The following is a 14,922-nucleotide window of genomic DNA, read 5'->3' as shown; positions in this document are numbered from 1 at the left end:
TAAAAATATTGTGTTCATTTCATTTTTGCTAATCTTGGCAGCTTGCAAAACTTGTGAAAGCTTTATGCATACGAACATGTCTGGTTTTACAGTAACCTTTCTAATCTTCTAAACGTCAACGCCTCCTACAACACGTGTGACTTGAACGTACCTCGTCCAGCACTTGACGACGTTCTCGCGGATGCAGGCGAAGCTGAGCGGCCGGCCGATGACGCTGCACAGCTGCTTGTTGCTGTCCGCGTAGGAGGTGGTCAGTGGTGAGACGTAGATCGGGTAGCCGATGGGCTGGTCGCACGATGAGTTGATCATGTTGCGCAGGGCCTGCTTGGCGTTCTGGATGCTGCCGCGCTCCGGGTTGCGGTTGCGTAGAAAGACCAGCTCCTGCTGCTGTCCGGCCCAGAGGCCGCGGACGCACTCACGGTTGACCTTCAGGAGGTGAACAAAACAAAAGAAGAAATCAAATACATTAAACTTTTGCACAAGCAGGTCACTTTGTGGAATCAACTGATTTACCAGTAATCAAATTGTCTATAACAGGCTATGAACCTAAAATCAAACTCGTACAATTTAGCTCATTACTGTGGCATATAGCTAGGTATTCGTGACATACCTGATGAATGTTTCCACTTATGAAAGTGTGATACATTGATCTACTATTCCTTTTCAATTTCTAAGGAGCATAATTTTTAAAGAATGTGTGCATGTATTTCAATTCTATGTAGTTTTCTGCAAGGAGAAAGAGAGAAAAAGGGGATTAGTACATTTCAGAAAATAAAAGCCAATTCAATTAAAATGTGCCTTGTGTTAGTCTTTTACCTCATTTTGAGAAGGGGGGGGGGGCAACAGAAAAAGTTATTTGGGTGATGAACACTAAGTCTTTTTTGGTCATTCCAGTCCTGGCATTGGTGAAAAAAAAAACACCTAAAAGAACACATAACAAAAAGAAATAAAAAACAAAAACAAAACAAAGATAAAATACAACAAAACAAAAACAAAAACAAAAGCAACTATGAGTATCTCCAGCAGTAAAGTCAGGGTCACAATCAACAATACGTTGATGCTCTGGGATCACCAATATGCCATCAGATTAATCACCTGCTAAGTGATTCCTCTTTGTGCAGCGGAGATAAAACTGCCCCCGTAATGACAGAAATGGGATAATTCTGACTCATCTTAACCCCACCCCCCTTCTCCTCTTGGTCACATGCCACCCTCCCTAGGATGGACGTCAACAAACACAATCTCACCTTTCCTACCAACCGTTATCACTGTCTTTTCTATCGCTCCCTGTGGACAATTCTTCCCCCCTCCCCGCCCCTTACCCCTTCTAACTTGGAACACTGCATCACACACACACACACACACACACACATACATACACACACTCTTTCAGACATATCTCTCCTTCAGTCAAACAGGCATGGATGTGCACAAAACATAATATGTCATACACAGTGAGACAGACAGGCATGACCTATGAAACAAAACTACTGTAAGCCTATGTGATATCACAGCCAAACACCAGAAAACCCTGACAAAAGCTCAATATTTCTGGTCAACAGTTTATACAAAATGGCAATAGATGTCCACAATGGATACTGTACATGCCTAATATTTTATGAGGTGTTTATTTTCATGAATTTTGCGAGTTGGGTGCTACTCCCAAATTTAAAAACAAGAAAAAAATCAACTCTGATCCAGACATGAATGTGACGCGCACGCATACATTTCTCCGTTCAGTGCTGTATTCCATAATTAGCGAACTTAACCACTCACGAAATGGTCGAGAGCTCCTGATTCCACACTGTGAAACAACCATGTACATCCTGTATACACAGCTCATCACTTTATATAACTTCATGTTATACAATCAATTAACTTGATTTACCCACAAAATATCATAACATGGTGTGCACATCAATGATCCAGCTGCATGGGGATTGTCACTAAATGTACTGAGTTCCCCCTCCCCCCACACACACACATCAATGAAGTATAGGTATACACTGTACTATGCTCTTCACCTATCCTCCATCACATAGCACTGTACTTCATCCTGCATACATTAGCTGCCCTATTACTGACAAAGTTTGTGTGAAGTTTATGAAACTGAAGGAATCTGGGAATCCCCGAGTGGTCAGTGCAGAGTCCCCTTGACCAAGCTTCAAGTCAACCATCTCAGTGACCTTATACAGCATAATTTGGATTATGCAACATGAAAACATTATAAGGAAAAATGATTAAGAGTTTGATTTGACCTTAGTTTTCCCCCTCACATCATGCTTTAATAACATCAGTAGGAAAAACAACAATTAGTTGGCTCAGCTACAAAACTACACCAAGTACAAGTTTATCATATGTTCACCAAATCATAACATTGCACTGAAATAATGAAAACTAAAATCAATTATATGAAAAACCTAGGCAATAAAGACCATCAAACAACATCTGCAGCCAAACTGGGTTCTCCAGTCACACACACAGAAAGTCAAGGGTTGAAAGCGTGTCTGGAAGGATGTAAGGATTGGGGATGGAAGCCGATAAGTTGTACGGCGGATTTGAGGGAATCTTCTCAAACTACTACGTAAGACGCATCGAGAGGGGGGCAGACATATGAAATATCCTTCAGGCGGTTTATTTGCGGCGCGGCAAGTGCGCGTGCCACCAAACAATATACATCTCTGACTCACTCCCAGGCGGAGGAGAATCGGCGACAATCACAACCAGGCAGCTTTCTGGTCGGCTTTACCTCGCTAATGTTCTAGTTGGAAAATGCTCGCGAGCGAGTCTACTTCATGTATTCCTTCCCGTTCCTGGAAGGGGGCACCTGCTGTAGTTGAACCTCATACAAGGTTTCAGGAATTAGCGTTTATATACCCATGGCACCACTCTCGCGGGTGCGAAGTTCTTCGTCAAAAGAGTCTTGATGCGAATTACACTTTATATCCTAATACGTGCGAGTTCCCCCAGTTTGGCACTGATGTCAACTCGATTTGAGCCTTTAAGAACCATTCCTTTAAGATTACAATCCCCTTGCAGTGAACTCCAATAATGTTTATGAAGAATATTTCCTTAATTGACATGTCTTAATAGTCTGTCAGCTGTGGGCTGAACTTTGCTTGTGTCATCCCATTTCATAACATATCCTCTTTTCAGCCCAAATAATCCTTATTACAAGATTTGTCTTGTTCCAAGTCTTATACTGACGGGGAAATTTTTCAGGCTTTTACACATCTTTACAAAAGATAAAACTCATGAAACATTTACCGTTCTATTTGTTTGACTTTGATAAGAAGGGCAGGGTAGCTAATAATGGCAGGATCCTCTCGTAGAAAAACAGCTACTGTAAAAGCAGTTATGTTTGCATACATTTTAATTTTGCGAATTTTGTGAGAGCATAGATTCATGAAATTAAAATGCAGGCAAAAGTTATTCTACCCTACATGCATTGAATGCCAGCGGCAATTTGCGAAATTTCATGCCACCAAAAAAAAAAAAATCTTGCTTTACAGTACATTGAAGAGGCTAACCTTGAAAAAGACCACAATCGAAGCCAACGTGAACATGAGAGGGAGTAGTGTTTCACTTTAAACCGAATTAAAAAATGATACCATAAAATGCCTTCCTTCCTGGATCTTGCTACCGCTTTCTCTCTCTACTCATCAGTGGTCTAACTGGCAAGGGGAAAAATTAGACCTGAAGTCCTCCAGGATTGTTTTGACAAATAAGTCATCCTCATCATATGTTTGTGTTGTGTGGTATATGACTAAGTCTGTTTTCTCTCTCTCTCTTTCACCCTTTTCCTCTGGAGAGAGAAATAATTCATTATGGAAAGCCAATGAATCATAAATCATTTCCAAGGATCCTCACACCGCTGGAACGAACGTCAAATTTGAGGAAATCATTTCATTACGAGGACGGAGTTTATTCACATTTGCCATGCTCATCAAGTAACGGAAGAAGATGTGAAAGTGTGATGTCTTGCATCCCTGTCTCGAACAATCTTTCAAAGTGAAAGACTTTCAAATGGGTGGAAAAGATACTATGTATCTCTGGATAGGCATAGAGGAAAGATCCTTGAGTCATTTTTGCCCTTTTTTATGGTATACATCCAGGGTACTTCAGATGACTATCCAGTTGTTCTAAGAAATGGAAATGGGCCAATAACTACCGGTAGGTATCATCGCATCTTTATTAGATCATAGCTTTGATTCACTGCTTACACAAATACTCTGGGGGCCATTTTGTAGACGCGTGTATCATATCACTGCATATCTTGAATGAACCCAGTTTTGGGGATTACCAGGTGGTCTTACTCTTTGGTGAACCATCAATATGGTTATATAAACAGATGAAACAAGAGCTCCATGGGCCTTGATGCTCATCTGAGCTTCCAGATATATTTTTCCTTAATGCAACCGCATATCGGTGCACCATGCCATTAACTGAATTCTACCTATCTCTACACAGGGCCATCTTATATGAATGATTACCAGCATTTATTCACAAGGGTTTCTGTAAAAACAATAATACTTGTACTACACTTTTAGAGAATGAGAAAATTATGACTGGAGATTCTTAAGGGTTCTGAGAATGACAGGGTAAATAAAACGGTTCTGCAAACCGGAAGGAGGGCAGAAAGCTCAAGAGTTCAAGGTAAGGATTCTATAAAGCCTCTCAGATGAAGGACTCTGAAGAATTCAAATTAGGGAGTCCACTGGATTCAAAGTTTGAGAATGGAAGTTTTTTTTTATAGTTTTTTTAAAGGAACATTTCAAGAATTGATGAATTTAAAGGCCCTGAAAATCTAAGGGTTTACAAACAGGGACAGAGCATGGAAGAGTTAATAAAAAATAGGTTTTGTGAAAGAAAGGATTGACAAACAAACACACAGACACGCACACAGACAAATTGACAGAAAAATGAACAAGCCTTGAGAACTGACAATGGTAGACAAAAGCTACAGGAATGCCAAGGTTCAAAAGCTTGAGAATAGAAAGGCTAAAAAGGAGGAAAATCTCAAGAATAAAGGATTTTGATAACTGAAAATGAAGGGCTAATTTTAAAAGGCTCTGAGAATTGTACAATTACTTGATGAAGAAAAAAAAGGAAGCTCTGTATACTAGGGAGGTTAACACAAAATATTGCCAGATTTAAAGGGTTAAAGGAAAAGGTTCTAAAAATGAAACGTTTCAAACACTTTGAGAATGGAACATTGAATATGTTCCCCCTTTTCGAATTTGTCATGAGTGCACATTTCTTGTCTAATGGTACCTAAATGCAAACCTTGCCTGACAAGGCTTTAACCATAACAATGCATTTAACTCACCTTTATGACTCTAAAGCTCAAGTATTTCCTGTTCAACATGATGATCTTGTAGTCATCTGTCCCTTCGTCCAAGACATGCCTGAGGGGAGAAAGAAAGTAAACGTTGCATTCAAAGTCGCTCTAATACACCATTCTTTCAGAAAACACCAACTTACACAACTTCCCTGCCAACAACATGGAAATGCAATGGGGAAAAATGTTCAACTAATTTTTGAACATTACAGTAGTAGTGGGAGTGGTTGTGGTAGAACCAGTTAGTAGAAGTAGTACTAGCAGTAGTAGTTGTTGTGGTATTCTGTAGTTGTTGTAGCAGTAGGTGTAATAGGAGCAGAAGAAGTAGTGACAAGTCATAATAGTGACAACAATAACAAGAATATAACAGCACACCTTGATAGCATAATATTGAAGGGTGTATGTGCGATTTAACAATAAAAATATGAGGACATGAATGTAGAAGTAGAAATGCTTTTATGATGAAAAGATTGCATTTAAAATGATTTCCTTTTTCATATTACCTGATATCTTTACACACAAGCTGACTTTCACATTGATTCATAATTTGTATTTCCATGCACATTCATTAAGTTTGATTCATGTTCTTAAGTTGCAAATTATTCACGTCCTTAGAAAGTTATAAAATAGGTAATGCACAATTTCTTTGAAAGAACTCTCTTCTTTAAAACATCACATTACATTCTGTATCACTTTGTCAGCTTTTCTCCATTACCAATCATGCATATAAATCAAAATTTCCCACAGCAGTCACTGACAACAACAACAAAAAAGTGTCCTTATGTCAATGTCAGGGTAAAGGTCTTGTCAGTTATAATATTTCATATTGCTTTCTCTCTCTCTCTCTCTCTCTCTCTCTCTCTTTATTTCTTTCTCTCCCTGTCATCTTTCTCCTGACCCCAAAGCGGAGAAGGGGGCCAGAAATTAACCCATTTCTGCTTGCCGCGAGGATTAGGGACCTTCCTGCAGCCAGCTTAGATCCTGATCCTGTTTCATTTCCACCTGGTAAGTTGATTTAAGGTTGAGGTGACTGGCCAGAGTATGGCGAACGGCACCTTGTCTTTGTTTCCTCGCACTACTTGGCACTTTCTGCGGTGTCTCGGTCTCAGTCTTTCTCTTTCTCGCTCTTATTTTTTTAGATGGTAAACCCTTCATAAAGTAGTCAAAACTACAATTCTGACATTCAATTGTTCAGCAGAGAAAGGCTGCATACATTTACAGGGATGCCAACCCTGTAAAGAGCATTGCAATATTCTGAGGGCTGAAAAGTTGTTATTTTTGGTGGAAAAAACCCTACCAATTTTTACCTTTCTTGCAATAGACATACAATTGTATACAGTAATACAATTTGGAAAAAACAGCATTTTTATGTTTTGTTTTTGTTTTTTGCAATAGCCATGGTAGTACAGTAATACAACTTGGGAAAACACGTATTTCCACAAAACCTGCAGTACTTCGGCCAAAAAATATAAACAGACATCTCTGAATGTATATCACCTTCACCTTTTGTATGCTAGACAAATGCCAGACACCAAGTCAAATGGTTGAATTTACCAATACTTTGTAAGTACGCCTGGTGACTGATATTGATTGTACTTTCTGTGGTAGGGGTATCTCAGATGTAAAACTTTCGCAGTGACTCATGCAGACAGAGTACACACATGAATTAGTCTTGACAGGATGCTAGTGTTTGTGTGTGGGGGTGTGTGTGGGACTAGGGGAGTGGGGGTAGGCCCAGGGCATCTTAGAGACCCTGTACACCCTGTATGGAGTAAGATCTTGACAGTGGGGCCTAATTTGATCATCGCCTCAAGATTAACATTCACCACATCACGGACTGAGCAAACTCAACCATCGATGCCATCTGTATCGCCACGTACCCGTACGTCTTTGGGGAGTGATTAATCAGTGCTGAGTAATAGCATTTGTCCATACATATTAACACTTCCACCTGATACCACAGAGAAGTCCTTTTGCAGTGCACGGCTAGGGTAGGATTTCTCCAACCCCCCACCAAGTGTTGGCACAAGTAACGGCTCATCACTAATCCATAATCCTTCATGCACTCAAAAGATTCTCACCTTTTGAGAATTATATGAAAAAGATGTATGACACACACAATGTAAAGTTTCGGCACTGGTTTGTAGGGAAAGAAATACTTTCTCCTCATGTTGTAATTCTTGATAAAGAAACAACACTTTGTAGCTGTGATCTTGTGGGTGACCAGAGTCATGACCAAATCTCTTGAATATATCAACTCAAGTAGGGATAAATGAAACTTCCCTCTTTTTTTTTTCCTCATATAATTTGTTTGGACCATTCTTGATAACAAACAAATTCATCACATGCTTTTCATCACTGCAGGCCAGGGGAACAAAAAAATGAAATAAAAATCAGTTGCTATGGCATGATATGAAAAAGGACAAACTGACACTGTTCAATTTCAAGAAGTGCTAACATGCAGTTAAAATACCAGTTAAGTTTCCATTTGGAAAATGAGTCATTATATCTTCTTTTTTATTATTTAACTTAAGTGTGGAATCATCTCCAACCTCATTGCTGTATACCTACTAAGCACATACTCAGGGTGTGTTTATGCTCAATTTGCGAAGGCAGAATCAGCGTATTGAAACGCTGATTCAAAACGCTGATTCAAAACGCCGTTCACGGGAGCACTGTTTATGCTCACTTTCTTTGAGCCTTGGAAAGAGCGTTTGCGATTGCTTCGCTGACCTCAGCAGAGGCAGGTCAAATTGGGGCGCGCGCTATGATCGGTGGCCCGGCCTGGGAGAGCAGCTGGGAAAGAAATGCGTATGCACAGTACATGGGAATACTGCACAGGCCAGAGTAGCTGGCTGACCGGGCGCGCGCTTTTCACGTGAACCAGAAAGGCGTTTAGATGACGTCACTCAACGCGTTTAGAAACGCTGTTGCGTTTATGCTTCCCCGTCAAACGTGATTAGTCAGAAATGCCGATCGTAAACGCACCTTTTTGTGCGTTTTGGATCGGCGTTTTAAATCAGCGTTTATGTCGAAGTGAGCATGAACGCAACAGCGTTTTGCACTAATCACGTTTCAAAACGCTGATTCTGGCCCAAAAAGGGGAAGCATAAACACGGCCTCAGTATCATCATGGACACTGCAGTGTCAATTTCTCTGAAACTGTTGACATTTAGGCACATAACATTCTAATTTCTGTCAACGAGATGGCTTACCGAATCAAATCTGACTCTATTTGTCATATCCCTTGGTAGCCAAGACTTGGTAGGGACCCTAAATTGAACATGGCATTTAAAGGGGATGTTGATAAATCCACTTGTCTTTCCACTCCATTTTGATGTATTTCAAAATCTGTACAACCTTGGTCTTTATTATCCCTTGTGTTCCATGGGACAGATAGATTAAAAAGAGAACTGGGGGAGCATTTAAGAGGAAACAAAGAGGGAAGTATACTGAAACACCAGACCATTCGATATAAGTCACTGATACAATTAAATATACACAACACAGAAAGGAGAACGAAACAAAAGAAGGACAATAAATATTTTTTGAGAGGGTGATTCTTATACTGGATGGGAGGGGGGGAGTGAATTATATTATTTGTCACAGAGGAAATATATAACAGATCTATTTCTCTTTCTCACTAGGTGTTTAGATGACAAAGCAACACAACTTTACATGTATCAGGGGCATGTGCCTTTAAAGTCTTGAGAGTGTAACCCGATCTGCATGGTGAATGCTTTGCATTATTGTGGAACGGCTGCGGGCTGGAAATCAGAAAGCTCTGCATCCTGCCAGTGTTAAGGTCTCGCAGACCTGCTGCTAATCGACATGGGATTCTTCGGTACGGCAAATATTATCACCGCATCACTCGGCTGCGGTTGCTAGGCAACAAACCTCTCTGTTGGAGATGCCTATCTCAAAGTCGTCATCGCAGCAATTGTGGGTGCGCGCCTGTGATACCAGTTTGACACACATGTGAGGCAACGCGGGTTTCTAGTCAAACCACTCAAGTTCTCGTATCAATCTATAAAGGGCATCTTGCCAAACAACCGGCATGTGTTCATGCTATAAACAGAACAGAAACTTGTGTAATCCCAGTTCTTTTGTAACAACAGGTGCAAAATCAGGCATATCTTACTTGCTGGCATGGAAAACGACATATTTTTAATAGCCTGTACAGGTTTTGAGATAACTTTAGTGGAATTTTTGTTAATGGTGTTGTTGTTTTGTGTTTTTTCTCTGGTTAAATTAAGTATATTGAATAGTATCCTCCTCCCTGCCAAAAAAGAAAAAGAAAAAAGAATAGAGAACAAAAAACAAATATGATAATGAATTGCTCTGTAACTATGATATAATCGCACTCCATCAGATTGAATGCAAATCTCAACCACATAATTAATGCTATTCCAGGTCTAAAATAGTCCCATCTCTTTGCAACATATATTTTTTTAAGTGGAACCATATCACCCCACAATGCTGGAAGATAAGCCATAATATGCTGTGCAATGTAATATGGGAAAGAGTTGATTAGCACATGTCACAAGGACTACTGCTTGTAATCTTTGAGCTAATCCATTCTTCCATGTCTGTTGGCAGGCCTGATTACTTGACATCTACTCTGGATGAATGTTTGCAGTACATTTGTACCTCTGAATTCTCCTCACAACGAAGAAGATCAACACATGAATATGCATGGGTGGGACTACCTTCAGAATAATTGGATAGACTTTTATACACCTGTATCATCTAGTGTTACCCTTCTTGAATTTCCCATCATCTGTGCAAAACAGTATTCAACAATGATGATTCAGTCTGACAGAAAGTAACTGTGAAAAGAAGGATTGTGCAACCATGTTGATTCACAAAGATGACTGAGCTCTCTCCTAGCTCAAAAACACAAGCAAATCCCATTGGGTCAATAGATCGCAGGAATACTACATTGGGCGAATTTGAAAAAAAAAAAACCAACACAGATAAAACATGCTGTCGGCAAATCAGAATAAATTCAGTCACTTTATCATTAACATCAGAAACCTGTATTTCATAATCACAGACCAGGTACAAGACAGGGATCTATTCCCAGGTATGCAACCCTTTGGAGGTCACCGGAAATGAGAAACGGAATCCCAGAGTCAGAGAGGGGAAAAAGAACTAATAATAATAACTCCGAGACTTGTTTTTGGCCACTTCCTTATTTCTGTGGCACAGGTGCCTTAAATTCCTGCTATGGGTTCTTTGTGCATTGTCTAGAGCCTTGACGGAGTTACCGGCAAAACAAGAAATTCATAAACCTCAGACCACAAGAGATTTCTTATTCTTGAAATTTGCAACATCATCAAACACTGAACAAAATGATGCAATTACAACAGGACCCCCCAATGCCCCATTCCCCCATGCCCCCCCCCCCCCCAAAAAAAAGACTGAAGGTAGTGCATCTATAGAAGACGCACAGCAAAAGCGTTGCCACTCTGTTGGGTCAGAATGGCTCTTTTCTATAATTTGCCCCATCTATCCTTTCAAAGATATCTGAATCTATACATCACACTCCTTTGAATATTACAAACATAACTTTCAAGAATGTTGGCAGTTTCTTATCATATTTTATATGTTGAACAGACATTTTCACGATGGAACAACCTAAAATACTTTTCGATCAACAGTATCAACTTGGTTGATATCAGTAATTAATGTGAAATATTCTCTCTATGCATACCCATATAACGCAGGTTGTTCCTGACAAAAGAGTAGGTTGTCTGGGGCTTGCCTGATATAACAACGACTAAGGGTATAAACTGGAGTCAAGCATTGTCATACATTTACAGGAAATAGGTGAACTATATAACTTGAAACTAGCTTGAAACTATGTTCTAAGGGAACATGCCTATAGATGTTAACATATCTTATGGTCCCTTGAGGAGTATCACTTTTACCAACATAAAAAGATGCTAAGCAATATCAGCACAATTCCCATCACCTAACAGGAGAAGAACGTTGTCACATGACAGCAGGATTCTGCCACCTGACAGTACTTTTGTCACATGACATGACAAGAGAACTCCATCACATTTCACAAGAACTCATGTCATCTTGTGTAGGAAGAGCATCACAAAGTCTGCACGAGGCAGTGCGGCCGTCTCTCTTCGAGATCGATCAGATACGGTGCTATGAGTCAGAGCACCGTAGAAGTGAGTATTACTCCTGCCGGCAGCATTCACTCCAGAGATGTGAACAGATTTGTTCTCTACGGTGTGAATGCAACTTGACAACTGTTAAAGAAGCATTTACACTCAGTCAGTTTTTACAAGAGGACACTAAAGCCCTTATTACTAACCCTGTTCTGACACATCATATTGTAACTGGGGATTAGATCAGCCTCATTCTCCTCAGCTGAACTTGGGAATTACTTGAAAATATGTATACCTTGACAATAAATGCTACTCTTAAAAGAGGTTTATCATTACCTCACAAACACATGCGCACACACACAAAAAAAGTTGGAAACCAGCAGCCCATCTAAACCAAAACTGCAGCATCCCTTTACAGACAATCTTACCTCGATATCCTCTCAGATAGGACAAACCTGTTCACATGTGTCATGCATTTGACCTTAGAATCCCATTAGAATTCAACATAGTATGCCTCAGCATAAAACAATAATACCTGATTGGGCAGCCACAGTGATTGCATTATTACATGATCATACCAGTATCATTTCTCATTGCATATTCAAATACCCAGCTCTTGACAACCACAAATGGGCTCAGACATTTTTTAAACCCATTGAACGCTAGTCCCATGTATGCTCGGGCAGGTGTCTATGGGAAATATGTGTTACAGCAAGATCAGCTATCTTCAAGGGGTTAATGTGAACATCCAGTCCAAAAAAGTCTAGATCACATATTAAGATAAAAGATGTACATAAAAAAACAATAACATGATTCCTCCCAAACAATATCATCACTAATATAAGCACCATTTCTTAGGACTGGTCAGTGACACTGAGCATAAAAGCAACCTAGTCATGCAAGAAGTGAAAGTAGGGCTTCCCTGACAGAACTGGTGAGAAGGTCGACACCCACCACAAACAACTGTTGCAAGAACGTGGACAGTTGTCCACTTGTGACTTGAAGTCAAAAGACTCAAAACGCTGCCCCCAACAAATAAACAAAAACTAAAGAGAAACAAAATGAAAAAAGAAAAAAATAACAGGACATGACATTCTCATTCAATATGCTGTCATCAAACAAATACTAAAAAATGATAAAGGTAGCTCCACATCTGTTTGGACAACTGCCTTGTGTCGTCATCTCTCAGGGGATCGAGAAGGTCTCACTACCTGACAGAGGTAGACAAAATACTGGACCATAAAAATTGCTTGCATTTTTACTGGGATGGGGGAAAGGGTTGAGTCACGAAGTTTTGAACCTCTGTCTCATGCTGCATCATCCCAGGGTGATGGGTGAATCCAAACCAGGTGGGGTCAACCTCCACTACAGTGGCTAGCTCAGTTAGATCCTCATAACATTCTTACATTAGTGAATCACACTACACTTCACTACCATTCTTTTACTTGTATATTCACAAAAATATCACCTTGCATGACAACATGTCTTCCCTCTAAAGACAAAGTGACTTCTCTGACACAAAGCCCTCAAGGAACTCTCCCTGCCCATTTAAGAAAATTTAAATTAATACTGTATTCAATATAGGAACAACAGATAGTTATGCATCTTCACAAACTTGCATCTTTCCATATCCTCTAATAATCAGCTTTAAACAGAATTGGATGGGGGGGGGGGGGGGTAGGAACATTGCGCTGAGTTAGCAGCCATCATCAAGGCTTTTTCTTCCCTTCTTCCCCCCCCCCTTTTTTGCTTGTATTGTAATTGTTTAATTTTTGTTTAATAGTGAAAAAAGGCAGAAACTAACTACAGAGTTTCTACTACTACTACTACTACAAGTAGTGGGTTCATGGATCTCGACAGCGGGACCATTCCCTCATCGCATGTCCTCTACTGCATTAGCCATCCTCGCCCCTCTCCCCATTCACGTTATACTAACCCCCTAATTCAACAACTCCCCCCTCATCACCACTCCCCCATACCCATCCTCCCCCCACCCCCACCCACCCCCCCCCCCCCCCCCAACCCGCCTCAACCTCCCAGGTCATCCGTGACAAGGGCACTCACTACCCAGTTACTATAACTGGTTTGGAAGGAGAGATGTATAATCCAACTCATCTGACTACACTGTGTTCCTTCTTAAAGGAATGGTGAAATCAACCCCAAAACCCTCCCCCTCTTTCGACTTCACGAGCAGGGGAAAATGTCACATACTGTACATGTAAAATGAAAAAAGTGATATCAGTCATGCTGCACCCATGATCAGAAAAAAGAGTAGATTGTTGATATGCTGGAGATTTACGATAATTGATTAAAAAAAAAAACTGGATCAAGGAACATGGGATTAATAATATGTCCAAACTTGTTTTAGAAAAGAGATATTCTAAACATAATTTTCTTCTTGGAAAAAAAAACCCACACACACACACTTTTCAAAACTGCTTTTGTTCAACTCAGAGTTGTCAGAAAGAGGTCTCATACTTTTTCCTTCACATACTAACAAGAAGGAGACACCCTCTCCATACACTTGAGAGAAGAGGTGATATTCCCTAAGACACATAGCTTTTTCTAAATTATTTTAAAACTTCCTTCTTGAAAAATAGATGGCTTGAATTGATATCAAACCTCTTCAGGGACTTCATCCTCAGGACACCTTCGTCTTTCCATATATTATTCTCTCTTGTTCTTTTATAATGCTTGTTTATAAGATGTCTGTTTAAGGGGAATAGATTCTTTTTTCTCTATGTACTCATACCTGCATGGGAGAGTTGGGGAGCATTTAAAGGGATACTTCCAAACTATGTAAATGAGTGGGCGCATTCCTTGGGGTATGCAACAGAGGAACACTCCTGCGAATTTTGGGCAGGTATGGAATTGCAAAGTCAGAGTATATCTTGCCATCAGAAGTCGTTTGGCTGGCGTGCATTGACACACACAGCGCACCCCGTTTGGGTTGAACGCGATCTTGCTGCACTGTTGTAAATGTTTATTGCACGGATTTTGGTTTTTTTTAGATTCTATCGGATCCAGGAACTTGCTTGATCTTGGCAGGTGTACAAATTTGCAGTTATCAAGGAGAACTGGCACTGTGGGGTTGAGATCTCTGCAGGTTTCTTAGCACACCAATTTGCTCATGCAGCGAGCCCTGCATTATCAGCATCCACATTATACCCAATGGGAGAGCAGAGCTGCCATCAACAAGAACAACCTAACATGAATGCAACCAAACATGGAAGCAAAAGAGATCTCCCTGCCGAGATCTCTCATTCCAACCGACGGCGAACACGATGAGCTGGCGACTTAGTCACATTCCTCGCCGCGGCTCTCCCGCCACCGATTGCTCGCACTAATGTGATGTGCAAATACACGTTGCCATGGCCACGGTCATGGGAGCATTACGAAGTAGCTTCTCCCAAGTGACTCGCGGCGAGGGTCGATGTCTCCGGCATGCGAATG

At 40.5% G+C, this 14,922-nt stretch overlaps 1 protein-coding gene across 1 annotated transcript in view; it reads right to left on the bottom strand.

The window, feature by feature from the left end:
• LOC139739042 (pecanex-like protein 1) overlaps positions 1-14,922 on the bottom strand; it is a 136,182-nt gene that overhangs the window by 35,731 nt on the left and 85,529 nt on the right. Inside the window, exons 34-35 of the mRNA XM_071649658.1 lie at positions 5,330-5,408; positions 152-426 (exon numbers count right to left, since the gene is read on the bottom strand). Coding sequence (XP_071505759.1) covers positions 152-426; positions 5,330-5,408 — 354 coding nt within the window. The remainder of the gene's footprint in view (positions 1-151; positions 427-5,329; positions 5,409-14,922) is intronic.

The sequence above is a fragment of the Diadema antillarum genome, unplaced genomic scaffold (genome assembly GCF_040938485.1).
Source record: "Diadema antillarum isolate AM-2024a unplaced genomic scaffold, OU_Dant_1.0 scf00000029, whole genome shotgun sequence".
Classification (NCBI taxonomy): Eukaryota; Metazoa; Echinodermata; class Echinoidea; order Diadematoida; family Diadematidae; genus Diadema; species Diadema antillarum.
Note: the sequence above shows the minus strand (reverse complement) of the source record. Positions and strands in the feature narration are given on the sequence as shown.